Raw genomic sequence first — 17,213 nt, 5'->3', positions numbered from 1 at the left:
AAATGTTTCATGGTTGTATTGCTAAACCACCACCCCTCCTTCAGTAAAGGAGGGCATTTGATCGACAGTGCATGGAGCAGAGGTGAGATGGGCAACGCATTACTTGAAGGGGAATCTGTTAAATCTCTCTTCTTCCCTCCCCAAAAGGAGAAGAGTAGGTTGTATAAAAGGAACAGAGAACTAGAAGAAGGGTTGCCATAAGAGGGCATGAGAGAGAATCCCAATTCAATATCACAATATGGCTCAGGCAGAATGGCTTAAAGAGAACATAAGAACGGCCATACTGGGTCAGACCAAAGGTCCATCTCATCCAATATCCTGTCTTCCAACAGTGGCCAGTGCCAGGTGCCCCAGAGGGAATGAACAGAACAGGTAATCATCAACTGTAATTATACCCTGTCGCCCATTCCCAGCTTCTGGCGAACAGAGGCTAGGGACACCATCCCTGCCAATCCTGGCTAATAGCCATAGATGGACCTATCCTGTTATAGTCTTGGCCTTTACAACATACTCTGGCGAAGAGTTCCACAGGTTGACTATGTATTGTGTGAAGAAATACTTCCTTGTTTGTTTTAAGAGGCAGTGGAGAAGAAAATCCAATAAAATATATAGGACTAGATTCTAACCTGACACACATGGCTTCTCAATGGCAGTTTCACTTGCTTAAATCAGGGCAGAGTTGGGCCCTCTAGGGTGAAGAAGTAATCCTGCTTATCAGAAGATGAAGAAACAGAGTAACAGCATGACTGGGTAGCAACGTTTTCATTGGGGATATTGAGCACAGGGAGGTGGGGAATGCTACAGCTTGAAAGACCAAAACAGGGTCACCAATGCATTACCACCATGCAGTGCGAGTTTTGGAGCTACGTTAATGCCAAACAGAGACCTCATCTTTAAGATAAAGTGACTTCGCTTGAAGTTCCACCACTCACACCAGCATTAACGTTTCGTGTGGCACTATACACTGTAGCCTTCGATTTGGAATTTGTGCCATGATTTAATCAAGCTCATGAAATGTAGACATTGAAAGCTGTTGGTAAATGTCCTATTTATGGCTTCATTTCCACTGAAATCTCCTTTGTTGGATCCTCCTACAGTGAGAGGGAAGAGAGGTTATTTAATCAAGCAAAACTGGAATTGATTCATTTGGAGATAGCTGCAGTTTTTTCTCCTTGGCAAACTTTTGCAAATAGATTTGACAATCTGTTTGCATTTGAGGTGGTTTATTATTTATAAATAGCAAGTCTTCAGTTGAGTTAGTTGCTGTTACCCAACTGTTAGTTGTGGGGAGACAAATTAGTGATGCTTAACGACTGGTCAGTGACTCACACACTAACCACAATGTGTGTACTCTGGTAGGCAAGTGGGCGGATGAGTTAAACTCTGGCGGATTTTCCTCCACATTACTTAAATTTCCAGTATAATACAGGTGGCTAAAATAACGTTTACTGCTCAAGTGATGTTACCATCTTTTTCTGTCCTTAAAAGTAGTTATAGGCCTGAACCAAAACCCCAAGATGCAAGCCGCCCCAAAAGTTGGAGGTGCATTGGAGTCCAGATCTGAGATGCACAGACTTTGATTCAGATCTATCAAATTAGTTTCAGCCAAATTACCCCTGCTTAACGTTGGGATATGTGAGATCAAAATCAGGTTGTATCTGTTATACTATCCCTATGCTAATGTACTAAGTGCCCTCTCTCTTTTCCTTTGTATTGCACCTAAAACTCACCTGTTCAGTGGACCCGTTTTTTCCTAAGCTGTTGGCCTGAACCATGTTTGTCTTGTCTTACTCATTTCATTGTCTTCACTAGAGTTGCATGGATGTAAGCAAGTGCAAAACTTGGCCCTGTACCATAAATTTAGCTAGAAATTTTGTTGATGATGCATGAGCTAGAATGGAATCTAGCTCCCTTCCCACCGCTGTGTTGGCTCTGCAGCAAAAACTAGCAAGAACTTATTTTTTGTCATTGAACTTTGTAGCTGTGTCCCAGAATGCACCCCAAAAGCAGAAGTGTTGAGTTGGAGAACGCCATTTTTACGTGATCATACATAACGGTACTTTTAAAAACTAGGCTTGCAGAACAGTGTACGGGGAGGATGGTGAATCTAGTTATTAAAAACATGCATTTTACCAAATGCTGTAAAAAGGCAATCCTAGATGACTTTTTTTCTTCCCTTGTGAAAAATGCTGGTGAATTTAATGCTGCTTAATTTTAAAGGGCTGAGAGCCCCGAAGGTTGCAGCTTTCAAAGTGTAAGCAGGTGCTACTATTCCATCCTCCCTTGTACTCCTCAGAGTGCCCTAAAGGGACCAAACTTAGTAGGGGAGAAGGTATTGAGAACATATTTCATTCTCAATACTAATTCAGTCGAGGGTTAACATTTTATAGTCCTCATGCAGACGGCAGCGTCATGAGATTTCTGAGTGCACAGAATGGCCTACAGATGAAGTCAGCTGTAAATTAATATGACAGAAAGCTTGCCTTTTCCAGGGCAGGCTTTCTTATTATTCCAAAGGGCTTATTTTACATTCTGGCTGCCATGAACTCAGCTGAAATGATCAACCCTTGTTTCTTTGTAGCCACCATCTGATCAGTATGAATTTAATAATTCTGGCTGAGCTGGATTCAAAGCAAGGCCATGGAGGTGAAAGGCCAATTGCTAGTTCACTTAGCCACCTGTTTCCTTCCCTTTAGCTTGTATTTAATTTGTATTGCTGAATACCTTTCCCTTCTGATAGTCAAAGCTTTGAAAGTCCCTACCCCCTTGCAAATAGAGCCAATTGCTTTATTTGCCTTGTTCACTTTGCGAGGACTTGATGGGGTGCGGAGGGGTGAGAGAGGGAGCTTTCAGTATTGTCATTGGAGAAGGAATGTTGGCTCCACCGGCCAAATTGGTCCCTTTTCCACTTAGTTTTGTATAATGATTAAAGCTGGTTGAAAAAATAGCGGGGGAAACCCTTTCCTCCCAAAATCTACCTCCCCTTCTCTTTTTTTCTCTAGATTTGGAAATTCAGTGTTTAAACCATCTCCATTGGTGGTCTGTTTTCACTTGGTGAAATGTTTACTAAATTTGTCAATGTAAAAAAAAATCTTAAAGAACTTGAAATGTATTTTGGAATGCCAAAATTAAAAACACAAAGCTACACTAAGCTTTCTGTGCTGCATTTCTTTCTGTGGTTATTCTGATTGTTTTTGTCCCCAAAAAGGTGTTTCAAAATTGTATGTTGTGTGCTTATTCATTGGGGCACTGGTGGACATTTTCTTATAGCTTTTAAGTTTGAATCATGTTTACATTTCTCAATGAGCGCACAGGACACTGCTCTTGAGATCCTCAGAACAATAATGGTTTGGACTAAGGTGGAAAGAGTTTGGTAAAATATGGCTGTATTGATTCGATGAAGGACCCATCTTTGGGCGGAGACCATATTTTTGTTCTGTTTTGTATCTGTTTGTATTGCTATATGGAACAGTGGGGTCTTGTTCCACAACTGAGACTTAAGTACGACCACCACAGAAATAATGTGACGTTATTTTATTATTATTGGTCAGGTGCTATTTCAAAGTGGCATGAAAATTTGGGTTTTCTTCCTTATCCTTATACGGATTTGGTGATTTAATAACATATAATAAATAGCAGTATTATCAGTTGGCATCCCATCCCCAGCACGCACACATCCTAAACGCTCAAATTTTAATAAAAAATCCATGGAGACTGTGTTGGACAGAGAGTTGAAGATTGGGTGACAGAGCCTTTCAAAATACCTAGGGAGCATGTGGAACCTCCGGCCCTGGAAATTTTTAAGAACAGGTTAGACAAACAGAGGTGTCAGAGATGGTCAAAATAATACTTTGTCCTGCCTTATGGCAGGGCACAGGACTAGAGGACCTGTCAAGGTCCCTTCCAGTCCTACATCTTTATGATTCTGCATGACAGTGTTGTACTGTTGTATTCAGAACATCAACAATATTTCAAAAGGGTCATAAAAACTGGGATGGTTTAATATTGTTACACGTGCTGCAGTCTGCAAAGTGAAATGTGTCCGGTAAACATTTGCTTGTCATTTTATCCCTTAGCAACTGGAACTTGTTCTTCAATAAACAAAAGCTGATAAGGAACTGTAACATGTTAGTCTGTTCATTTATCAGATGTAAACAGTAGATACACTTGGAAATGCTTCTCTGCTTGTTAAATGTCAAAGTGGTGAGGATATTGCACCGTTGGAGAATGTTTACTAGCTCTGGGATAACCAATCGTTCGATCTGTCCGGTTTCTAAAAGTGTATGTCACTTTGAACTATTTAAGCAACATTTGGAAAAGAAAGCCGTTAAGGGGGATGTGGGGGCGGAATATTGCCAAACACAGGTGTTCAAAAATCATGAGATTGGTTTAAAAACCATGAGGTGTTTTGTTTTTTTTAGTGTATTTTTTTGTAATTTGCCTTCTGGTTTCTGTGCCTTTAGAATTCACTTGCTTCACATATTTTTTTTTTTTTTCTGCAGCCACGAGTGCTAGACGTTAAGCACTTGTGTGTTTTGCTGAATCAAGGCCTAAGATGAGTGATTTTCTTTTTCTCTCTTTGTTTAATTAAAACAAACAAAACTACCAGGAAAAACCCTAGCCAGAGAAAGCCTTTAAAACGTTAATGTTGTAGATCTAATTGACATGTACATGAATAAAGAAACTATGTCATGGTTAAAAACGCAAGCTACATTCTGACTTTAATTCTAAATTTAAGCCTTCACTCTGTAGTTCGTAACTTTTCATGCTTCTGAGCCACATTTTCATAGGTGCTATTAAAAGTGTGCCAGCAAAAATGTTGACATATTTTAATGTTGTTTCCCTCCAAAATGATGTTCTAGATCATTTTTTCTCTTTTTATTTTAACTTTCTATTGTAGCCAGTGTTTGTCTCCTTTGAATGCTGCCTGGTTTTCACTGCACATATACGTCCCTCACTAGGAGATGTCTTTGGCCCCGGCTAGGTGAGAGAAGAGTAATTTCCATTCTGGGGAGGGGGGAGAGGATGCTAATGATGCTGTCCCATGGATTCCTTTTTGTTCTGGTTGTTTTCCTCTTCTCCCCACTTCTGAGAAGAGCACGATCAGATTATGTCAGTGGCACCCTCAGCCTTTGCATGGTTGGGATCTGGGGACGGGAATTTGTTCCCATGCTTTGATCTGCATTGTGGCGGCATAATGCACTGCAGCTGTGGCATATAGGCCAGTTCAATATAAACAGAGAAGGCTTGAAAATGGATTGGGAATTGGTAGCAGATTTGAAAGAAATCCAACAAACACGAAATTCCAGCAGATGTAAAGATTGACAGTTCCTCCCTCTCCCCCAGTTAAAATGGTCAATTAGACTCTCATCCTCTTCTTAAACTAGTTTTTTTTCTGATGTCCCCTCTCTCCCCCGCCCCTTAAATCACTAGTCAGTGTTGCAGAGATTAATTTGGGTGCTAATGTAAACGGTATGAGCCCATCCATAAGCCGACATTTCAGCCGCCGGTGTTTGAGATTCACAGCATCCACTCGAGGTTGCTTTCGCATTAGTCAAGTGCTACTAATTAAGGACATGTTTTGCAAAGCTTTCCTATATTGCCATTTCTGCCTGCCCTCTTGGTTCTATAAGTTAAAATGTTTTTGCTGTGGCCAGGGTTGGGTAGTAGGCGCATGTGACTGCAGAGGAATGGCCTAGGGCAGGAAACCAAACCAAAGCAAAAGGCTACACACCTGGGCTAAGGTTTTGTACTGCGCTTCCTGGTCGCATGGCACAAAAAAGGCGCAGCCCAGGAGGAGGGGGAACAAAGATCACCTTTTTCACCTATCTGACTCTGGGTTGTTGCCGCTCTCTGGCTGCTTGTGGGCTGCTTTGATGCATGCGGCAGCTGAGAATTCCCATAGCTGCATGTGCAGCTCATGAGCATGGGGACTCGCTTCCTGCCTCTGGCGTGCCCACTTCACCAGATCTTGCAAGCGGGCCTGCATCAGGCAGCCTATAGCTGTCCCGTCCAGTGCCTGCTGTGGGGGAGTTATCCTCCAGCTGGTAAGGAGATTTGATAGCCTCTGCCTGGAACCACAGCTGCATGCAGAGGTTGTAGTGGGAGTCAAAATCTGCCCTGTGATTTTTAAACACAGTGCAAATTGTAGACCTCGTGTCATGGTGCAAATAAAACATGCTGTGAATCTGAATGGTCTCGGTTGAATATTATTAGCCGATAAATCACAAGTAGAGGATCAGAAAGGAAAAGGAAGGTGATAAGAGCCTCGTACAATCGGTCACTGCACGTCCCTGCATTTCCATGCTTGTAGTTTGAAGAGAAGGTTATGAAAGTTCATGGGTAGCAATACAGCGCTATGTTTCCATTCAGCACTGTGACTAGGCTGACCAGATGTCCCGATTTTATAGGGACAGTCCTGATATTTGGGACTTTTCCTTATATAGGCACCTATTACCCCCCACCCCGTCTCGATTTTTTGTATTTGCTGTCTGGTCGCCCTAACTGTCACATTTGGTGCAATGTTGATGACAGGTCGTATAGTGGCATTCCCATGCACCATCACAGTGTGGCAGGTCCAGTGTGCCCTGCCCATTGTTTCACACAGCACAGATTGAACATTAGTGCAATTGTTTAATGAAACAGCTCTTGCGCTCCAGTACAGGTGAGATATTAACCTGTGTAGTGAATGTTGGTGGCTCACTATATCAGTTAATTAAACGGAATAACTGTTATGAAACACCAGCCGAGCTCACTGTAGCAGTAAGGAGTAACTATTATTAATGAGAACGTATGTAATGCCATGGCAAGTTACACTGTTAGAAAGAAACACGTTCCTTGCCCCCAAAGCTATGATACTTGAAGGTCCAGATTTCTGTTGCATGGAGACCTGCATGGCTGAGATTGACATTGGAGTGTCAGGGGATGGGTTATGGCTAAATCGGATGATTTAGTTGGGGATTGGTTCTGCTTTGAGCAGGGAGCTGGACTAGATGACCTCCGGAGGTCCCTTCCAACCCTGAGATTCTATGATTCCTTTGATTCTTAGCGTAAAGCTGAACTGGACTGGGTGCAGGATAGGGTGGTCCCTGCCCCAACCCCCTTCCTACCTAAAAAGAAAGTTAAGATTAACTTGAGTTGGTGTCACCTGGGCGTGTCAACTAACATTAGCTGCTTCATGGGGAATCTGATTTGCACATTTAGTTCATGTAGCTGAACTGTTTGAATTCAAAGGCATAAAACCACCCCACACCCCTAGTAAAGAGTTCCTTTGTTTTGCTTTTTTGCATACAGATACTGACCCAAGGTAGCAACATGAGAAACAGGACCGTAATGTCTTGCGGATAATCACCTGGAATGGATTCAAAGCAGTGCATGCAAATGCATTAACAGCATTTCACATTTCTGTTGGGTGGCCTCCTACACATGGAGGAAAGTGATTAGCATTAAGACCTCTCTTTTGTTTTAATGCTCTTTCCTTTGTTTTTGTAGAAGGCCAGACAGCTCCTACTGCCTCTATACAAAGACATTATTACATGAACCATGCAAAACTTCCATTAGGGAAGCTGCACAAAACTCACCTGGTCCCAGCTTTGGTTACAGACTTGCAACTCATCCTAAATTTGTTGCATGGGTCATAGGAACAGAGGAATTGCCACAGTGGATCAGACCAGAGGTCCATCTATTCCAGTGTCCTCTCTCTCCAACAGTGGCCAGTGCCAGATGTTTCAGTGAAAGGTTTCAGAACCTCACAGGTGCAGATTTGAGATAATCTCCCAAATGTGAAGTCGTTCTGACCTCTAATGGTTAGAGATCTCCTTAAGTTCTGAAGCATGTGCAGGATACTTATGTGGACAACAAGAACATTCAGTCTATTTTGGAATCCTTCAAATACTTTGGCATCAGTGACTTACTGTGGCAATGAGTTCCACAGTCTAATTACATATTATATGTAAAAGTATTTCCTTTTATTGGCTTTGAATTTTGCCATCTTTTCATTTTTGTGACTGTTCCCTGGTTCTTTTGTTAGTAAGGTTTACAGACCTTCCAGGTGTAGGTGGGCCTGAGTCAGAACTTCAGATCCAAATGCTTCTCTGCTCCAGGTCAGAATACTGCAACTCTCTAGGATGCACCAAACCTAAATCCCAGATTCAAAGATCCCTCCATGGGATCAGAGGCTTGGAACTTGGGCCTGTTTCTGTTCTTCAGACAGTCTGGGGCCTGGAGAGAACATGGGTTGGGTTTTAGCAAAGGCGAGGGACGCTTGGAAGTTATGTACCAAAAAAGTATTTATTTCATTCTCTTATATGATCGGTTTATCCCCAGGGTTCCCGTGAGTTCACAAAGATACAAACAAAAAAGCAGAAAAGTTCAAGCTAGAAAAACATTCCAGCCCATAACCTCAGGTTAGATAAAGCGGTTAGATTCCACACAGAATGTGACTGACTGAGGCAGCATGGTGCATTGGACAGGATCAGGAGACCTGGGTTCTCTTCCCAGTTCTGCCACTGACCTGCTGTGTGAGCTTGGGCACATCTCTTGCCCTCTCTGTGACTTTTCTACCACCCATCCTTTGTCGGGCCTTTTCTACACTTGCAGCAGCATGTAGGGTTCACAGTGGAGAGCTGCCAGACCCTTTCCCTGCTGCCCCTCACTGCATTGAGGAAAGGCTCTGAAGGCTTCCTTTGCCACCTCCCCACTGCTGGAGCCTTTCCCTGGGGAGGGGAAAAGCTCCGGCAACAGGACATGCTGCTGCTAACAATAGCAGTGTAGACAGGGGATGCACGGCTTAGATGCATGTGTCTTTACTCACCTGACCAGTGCCTTATTGTCTATGCTGCTATTCATACCTGTGCTAGATGGGCATGGAGTATAGTTACTCTACTCCTGTGGCTCTCAACCTTTCCAGACCACTGTACCCCGTCCAGGCATCTGATTTGTCCTGTGTACCCCCAAGTTTCACTTCACTTTAAAATTACTTGCTTCCAAAGTCTAACATAAAAATATAGACATGTCCCAGCCCACTATCACTGAAGAGTTGCTGACTTTCCCATTTTTACCATATCATTATAAAATAAATCAATTGGAATATAAATATTGCACTTACATTTCAGTGTATGGTCTATAGGGCAGTATAAACAAGTCCTCATCTGTATGAAATTTTAGTTTGCACTGACTTTGCTAGTGCTTTTTCTGTAGCCTGTTGTAAAACTAGGCAAATATCTAGAGGAGTTGATGTATCCCCCTGGCAGATCTCTGTGTACCCAGGTTGAGGACCACTGCTCTGCCCTCTGCTGTAAGTGTATGTAGAGAGCCGTAGATTGTAAGCTCTTTGGGGCAGGGACTGTGTTTGCCCACGTGTCTGTATACCACTCATTCCCTATTTGGTGATATTTCTTGAAAGGAGAAATTAGTTTGGGGAACGATTAGGATGCTTTACATAGAGAGAATTTTTTTGCTCTTAGTGCCTGATCCTGCTCCCATTAAAGTCAATAGAAAACTAGGGTTAACTGATGTGAATATGGAATTGATCCTTTAAAAACTATCCATGTACTGAAAACAAGTAACTTTCCCTAATAAAGATCATTGGGATTTTTATATATATGAAAAAGAGATTGAATGTTGGCTGCTTTAAATGATCCCTTTTTTCCCTCTGTCTTCAAGCTTTATATTAATGTTTTATTCAACTATATTTTGTTCAGTGATTTATTGCAGGAGAGATTTTAACGTGCTTGTGCTCTTGTAATGTACATTGTCTTTGCTGGATAGTAGAGCTTGATAACAGTCTGGACAAGGTAGGGGAGAAGGTCATCAAGATAGACTTTTTTTTTTTAATATTATAGCATTCTTGGGCAGAGTCCTTTTAACGTCCTCTCTCCTCCACTGACAGGGCTGTCAGCCTATGAGACATCCTGTGAGATGGTATCAACATATCCTGTAATTTTAGTCAAGATTCCAGAGCAGAGCTGCATACGATATTTAAGGAGATGAAGCCCTGTTTGTTGACAGAGAAGCTGTTGGTTTTTTTTTTTTTTTGCACAGTGTCTTCTAGAAAAATAATGGAGAGGAAAGTCACAAACTGTCCTAATTTATAACCTACTTCAGCGTAAAATCACAAATCAACAAACCTAGCAATGACCTTCACCAAACCAGCACCAGCTGTTCTTTCCCACCCCGTCTTGGTGATGTAACTTTGTGGTTTTCATGGTTTATCTTCCTCTTTTGTCTGATTTGTGTGAGTGTGTGTGATGATCTTGAGCTGTAATGGATGTGGCTAGAGTGTTTCTGGGATATCCATCTCTCAGGCTGAGGGCACGAACATATCTCCCTCTCTCCCTAGCGGAGAATAAAACCAAAAGCCGCATTTGTTAATATTTATTATCATTATTATTCTGAACTTCAGGCAGCTCATGAAAGGGAGTCTGTAACTCCCTGCGCTTTGCAGTCTGTTGGAATGTAGTATCCGTCCTGCACCTGCTAAGCTTTATAAATCTTTGGGTACCAGTGAAAATGAAAACCAGTAAAAAATACTAATGCAGTGGGCCACATTGTCAACTGGAGTAAGCCTGTGTCACTTCATCAGCTTCAGCCACCGATTTATGCTGGTTGAGAAGCTGGCCATTATAACTGGAGCCTTAATTCCTGGAAATATTTAAAATACAAAGGACTTAATTTCCTTCCACATTCCCAATCTTTTTCTTAAAACATGAAAAAAACCTGCTGTAGTGGTTTTCTCCTTCTCTTCCGATCTCATCACAGCATACATGATTCTCCAGCACCTGGCACCTTGTGTTGTCACTTAACCTGTGCCGAGTGAGTGTGAACACTTAGCTGTTCTGATGTGATGGGCCCTTACACCCTCCATGCATGGGTAGAAATGACTGGAGAGAGTGTCTCTTGCCATGAGTGAAGGAAAATGACAAACTAGCAGAATGATTCTAGTTTTTCCAGTGGAACGTTTCCCTGTCTAGAAACATACATGAAGACAAATTTTGCATGTGTGTTTAGTGTTTTACTCCACTCTTAGTGAAGAGAATGGCCTGTATAGGCAGATTAGCCTCAAATTAAATTTTAAACTTTAAAGAGAAGAGTTTGAAAGTAACTCTGCTCCATTAAAACTTTCATTTCAGACCCATAACTGGGCACTGAAATAGAAAGATCATTATGATGGCCTGGTTTGTACAAGAATAAGCGGGGAGAAGAGTAGTAGTGAAATAGGTCAAAAATCTGAATGTATCATTATTTTTCTGATGAATGAATGTTTTTAACTAATGTTCTCTTCATTTTCTATTTATTGTGCATTTTTTGTAGCTGATGACCTAATGGCTTTTTCCTGACCTGAAGAATACCGCGCCAGCTTCTTTAAAAGTGATTTTATTTGTGCAGATCTTTGATATTTTCAGGGGAGTTACTGGACAAACAATCTCCATGACTATAAAACAGCTAATAATTTTTTTTAAATGCTGTCCTAGCCATGACAGCGGGGCTATTCCAAAGTTGACACTCACTAAATTTATAAGCATTTATGAGGTTGGTGAGCGGAAGGATCCAGGAAGGCTCTGCCTGTTTTGCTATCCCTTAAATTAAGATTGAACGGTTCAGTGGTTCTCAAACTTTTTTTGTTGGCAACCCCTTTCACACAGCAAGCCTCTGAGTGAGGACCCACCCTTATAAATTACAAATAGGGGTGTTAATTTTAATTTAACGAGGGCTCAGGGCTGACAGCCCCTATGCATAGCAGGCTCGTGTCCCCAAAGTAATGCACTTGTGACCCCCTGAAGGGTCATGACTCCCAGTTTTAAAATCCCTAACTGTAGCATGAATGTACTCCTATATGTCATACTCTCAAACTGTGTCTTTCTAAATGGCCATTCAGGAATTGCAAACAATTCGGATAGGCCATCATGCACTTTTAGTTAGTATTGGATCAAGATACTTAGGCAAAGGTTTCTGAAAGGTGCTAGTGATTTTGGATGCTCAACTCGAGAGTCCTTCAAGGAGCCTGACTTTTAGAAAGTGCTGAGCACCCACTCCTGGGTAATTCAGATCCCTTCGGGGTGTATGAAATTGGGCACCAAAAATCACTGGACATTTGTGGAAAACTTTGGCCTCGAAGTTTTATGTTGCAAAGGCAAAAACTTTAGCATGTCCTCAGCTCTGCCTTCCCTGAACACAGGCTGGTGGAGGAAATGAATGTGTTTTTCTACTAAAGAAAGAGGGAATTGTATAATTGAGGTAACCTAGGAAGGTAGGCAAATCTCCCCTAATTGTATACAGACCGTAGAGCTTGTCTCAACCTTTTGACTAGTGAAGCTTTCCTCAATTTGGGATATTGTGTGATCCTAATCAGAGACCTTTAACCATACATCAAAGCAGCCTCTCCTAATCTGCATACCTTCAGGCTGGCATGGCTTGATTGCATGGTTTCCTGCTAACAGACTCATCTCTGGCCAGGTGTCTTTCCCGCTGTGGACGACTGATTCCTTTTTAGTCTTCATTTCTGAGGCAAAGAAATTTAATCCTAATATTACTGCCAGCCATGGAATGGACCCGCTGATTTGGAAATGTCACTCAGTTGTGGCCGTGAAATATCAGTGCACAGCAACCTCTGATACCTGCTTATTTCACTGCCAACCTCTAACCTGTCATTAGTGTATCCATCTGCATTTAAGCCTGTCAGCTTTCTTCCCCTTCTCTTCTTTTGTTTCCCTAATTACTTTGATTGTATCAGCATATCCAGCCTTGGTCCTCTGTTTGGTTCCTAAGGCAGCATGAATTGTCTGCTCGGTCTGCTTTAATACGGATCTTATGGTAAGAGGCAGAGGTGGGCCTCAGCCATGAGGCGGGGGAAGAGGGAGAGAGAGTTGCCTCTGAGTCTTGAACTCCAAAGTCAGAGAGCGTTCGGCTTTGGAGGTAGCTCTTCAGCTCCTTACAGAGAGAGGCCCTAACTGCTCCATGGATGCTCCGCTCTTCCTCCTGTCCTTCCCACTCCCTGCAGCTGGGCTTGTTGGGGGCAGAGGGCTGTGGTAGCCAGTCTTTGGAGCCATTCAGCAGCCTGTGAGTGGGACACTCTCGCAGTTTATCCCAGGGTTTGTCTGTGGCTCATGCCAGCTGACTTGGGTTCATGGGGCTTGGGCTAAGAGGCTGCTTACGTGCGGTATAGACATTCATTCTTGGGCTGCAGCCTGAGCTCTGGGACCCTCCCATCTTGCATGGCCAGCCATGGGTTTTTAGACATACCCGGAGAGATGACAGGCTGCTCCGTGGGCTCAGCACTGGGTCCCTTGGCCTCGGATCCTGTGTTCTTAATAGTTGCTGCCATTACTCTTGTTGGCATTTGTATTGCAGTAGTGTTGGGGCTCCAGTCGGGGATCTGAGGCCCATTGTGCTTGGTACACAATGAAACAGAGGACCCTGCCTTAAAGGGCTTACTGTCTGTCTAAGCAAGGCACCAGATAGATAATAGATCAGAGGAGGGATAGCTCAGTGGTTTGAGCATTGGCCTGCTAAACCCAGGGTTGTGAGCTAAGTTCTTGAGGGGGCCACTCAGGGATCTGGGGCAAAATCAGTGCTTGGTCTTGCTAATGAAGGCAGGGGGCTGAACTCAATGACCTTTCAGGGTCCCTTCCAGTTCTAGGAGATGGGTATAACTCCATATATTTTTATAATAAATAATAGCATTTTGCAGCCTGGCTTTTCCTGTCTTGTTGACCTAGAAGACAAGTGCAGTATTTCCCTTTGTAGCTGTTGATGAGAGAATGTTATCAGACATCAGATACACTTGGCAATATACCCCCACCTTTTCTGTGGTATAGGTGCTGTGAGCGTGAGACACCTACATGGCTGGCTTACCCTTTGTGTGTGGGTATTACCTTATTACCTCTGGTCCCTTCATGGACCTGTAAGGTGTTGCACATCCTCAGCTCCACAGGAGGATCAAATGCAGGGAGAGTCCCTCAGTTTGATCTCAAATAATACGTGTTTCGGCATGCTTTTATCCATCCATCCAGGCATGTATCACCGTCATATCTTCTGGCACCTTATCTGTCAAATTTTAAATGATGTGTCACATTCCAGTGAGACTTATACGTCAAATTATTTTAAATAAACAGAAAATGGAAAGTGTCTGTTGCCTAGAAACTATTTTTCTGAGTACTCTGGCATTTACCATGTTCTGTAAAGTATAATAAATGAAAGCTTGGGCGCAGAAGTAGGGTGGCTTTTAAAAGAAGTTATTCATTGAAATCTGTGTTGTTTCCCCCTGTTCATGTGTGGTTCTCTCCCTGTGGCTTGACTGTAGCATGACATATTGAGGTATTCTCTTGAAGTGTAGAAGAAAAGAAACGTTTGTTTTTGGTTTTTTTCTTACAGGGGCTGATTAAAATCCGAGGTGATCGCTGCTGGAGAGAGTTGACCTGTATGGATTATCATTATGAGGTGAGCATTCTGAACACCACTAGCTGCCTGTCCGCTTTACCTTGTTAGTAATTCTCCCTTTTTCCCGACATCTTTTCTCTTTTTCTCCAGCTGGGTTGCAGTTGTTCCCCTACTCCCACTCCAACCCAACACATCCCCACTGTTGTAATCTGAGGCGCTCCTGATAATTTCATCAATAACAATGAGCCATACAACTTTTTTCCATCCAGTAAACCCATGAGACTGCTTCCTCCTAGCCCTCTCTCATTAGTATGAGTTAGGACTAACATCACGGGACTCAGCCAAATTACTCCCTATGTGAAAATGGTGTAGGAAGAGATGTTGTTCCTTAATATCCAATCAAGTCCTCTCTTTCAATTTCTGACTTTTACAAGTTTTTGTTTGTTTGTTTTCGTCAGAACTTGCTTTAAAGATATAAACACAACTTTATCTTCATGTGACATGGTGAAGGTTTTGACAAGCCTTTATAATGAGTGAGCAAAGGTTTATTATACCTGGAAGGACCAATCAATGAGCCTAGGATTTGGGGGGAGCCAGCTGCAATCCTATCATATAGTTGACACCAATGCACCAAAGCAGTGCTAAATGAATGGGATTTGAAACTTGGTAGTCCACATCAGGTAGATAGAAGGCCTGCTAGTTTGCTTGTCTTTTAGCATTCCAAGATGTCACTCTTATCACGTTCATCCAGGACTAAGACTTTCAAAAATGACTAGTGATTGTTGATGTCTCAGTGTTTGGGTGTCCAGGCTGAGACACTTTCAGCGGTATGATTTTCAGAAGGTAGGTGCTATCTGTTTACTCTTCCAAAATACAGACGTATTTCAGCAGAAATGTGGCATAGAAACACAGTGCGATCAAAGACGTTGAGCGTGAATCATTAAGTTCTCACTCTGTGTACTTTTCTCCTGCCTTTTGAAATCTATTTCAGTGATTTGTTTTCATGTTGGTAATAAATAGCTGTTTGTATTCTAACTCCGGGCATTATCACCCCTTAGATTGCAGAGAGATGTAGCAACACCATCCTGCATTCTTGTGGTCATGATTTGGCCTTTGCATTTGATGTGGGCCTGGGATTACAAAAGAAGATACCCGTGATGTTAAACTGGTCAAATAACCTCTGTCCTTTGGCTGCATAATCAAGGAAACTACTGGGGCAGCATTCTTTTCTTGTTTGTATCTAATAAGCCTGATGGTTTATTGTTAAGTATGTATTAGACCTATTGTTTATAATAGATTTTTCTACCTGCTTAGCGGTGGAGCACATTGCTCCTGTTTGCTCAACTTTGCAGTGGCTCCTGTTTGATTTCCTGGTGCAGTTTCTGATGTTGGCTTTGCCCCAGGTCATCCCAAGGATTTTAAAGATCTGCATCTTTGCTCTTTAATCCAGCAATTGAGCTGAGGTAGGATACGGAGTCTGACAATCCCTACATCTGCGGAAACATTTTCAGTGGACCATCATCTCTGGAAATCATCTCCTCTTCCACTGAAGGTCTGGTAGAACCTGAGTTTTCTGACCTTTAGAATGCATTGCAAGATGTACACATGCCTCTTTTTTTTTTTTTTTTTTTTTTCTGGAGGGCTGAGCTCAATAGGGAGATTAATAATAAGTTGGAAAGTTCTTTCAGTACCTCCCTCCCTCCCTCACCATTTAAGACAAAGGGACTCCACACAGTAACAGAGGTCCATCCACCCACTCCGATCCTACTGAGGGATCAGGGCCTTAACTTCCACAATATGAAAAATAAATAAAAAAAATTAGAACTTTACCAGCATCTCAAGCCTTTTACTTTTTGCTCTTGTAAGCTAGTTAAAAGTAGATTAATTTCTTTTGGGGAGTTTATGGGTGTTAGTCCAAAATGTAGAATTTGCCTTTTTGCTGTTTACTTCTTTTTGGTATTTATTTATTTTAAAGTTGGGGAGTTGCTTTGAAAGGCACTTTTGAGCATGTGTAGCTCATGACTACATTATACAGCTACTGCTATTCAGCTGCAAGCATTAAATGAGAACATGAGAACGGCCATACTGGGTCACACCAAAGGTCCATCAAGCCCAGTATCCTCTCCTCTAACAGTGGCCAATGACAGGTGCCCCAAAGGGAATGAACAGGCAGGTTATCATCAAGTGATCCATCCTCTGTCGCCCATTCCCAGCTTCTGGCAAACAGAGGCTAGGGACACCATTCCTGCCCATCCTGGCTAATAGCCATTGATGGACTTATCTTCCATGAATGATGGACTTATCTTCTAGCTCCCTTTTGAACTCCGTTATAGTATTGACCTTCACAACACCCTCGGCAAGGAGCTCCAGAGGTTGACAGTATGTTGTGTGAAAAATGAATTCAGAAATTCATGCTCTCTGAATGTATATTGCATCAGGACATCTAGAGTGCAGATTTCAGACACAAAGACCCTTGAATGCTAGAGTTTTTAATCCTAACACAAAGGCAGCCATGGTAAAATGTCCCTAGCTGCCTACTTCCTTTTGGATTTAATGGGAAGCAGTTTAAAACAAATAGAAGGAAATTCTTTTTCACACAGCGCACAGTTAACCTGTGGAACTCCTTGCCTGAGGGGTTGTGAAGGCAGGGACTATAACAAGATTTAAAAGAAAACTAGATAAATTTATGGAGGTTAAGTCCATTAATGGCTATTAGTCAGGATGGGTAGGGAATAGTGTCCCTAGCCTCTGTTTGTCAGAGGACGGAGATGGATGGCAGGAGAGAGATCACTTTATCATTACCTGTTAGGTTCACTCCCTCTGGGGCATCTGGCACT

General features: G+C 42.4%; 1 protein-coding gene across 3 annotated transcripts in view; it reads left to right on the top strand.

Moving 5' to 3' along the window:
• Window positions 1–17,213, top strand: part of LMF1 (lipase maturation factor 1) — a 346,467-nt gene that overhangs the window by 142,703 nt on the left and 186,551 nt on the right. For all 3 annotated transcript variants that reach the window (XM_032762724.2, XM_032762720.2, XM_075069143.1), the window contains exon 3: window positions 14,371–14,436. In XM_032762724.2, coding sequence (XP_032618615.1) covers window positions 14,371–14,436 — 66 coding nt within the window. The remainder of the gene's footprint in view (window positions 1–14,370; window positions 14,437–17,213) is intronic.

This window comes from Chelonoidis abingdonii, chromosome 9, assembly GCF_003597395.2.
Source record: "Chelonoidis abingdonii isolate Lonesome George chromosome 9, CheloAbing_2.0, whole genome shotgun sequence".
In the NCBI taxonomy this organism is placed as follows: Eukaryota; Metazoa; Chordata; order Testudines; family Testudinidae; genus Chelonoidis; species Chelonoidis abingdonii.
The sequence above is the reverse complement of the archived record's forward strand: the minus strand, read 5'-3'. Positions and strand labels throughout refer to the sequence as shown.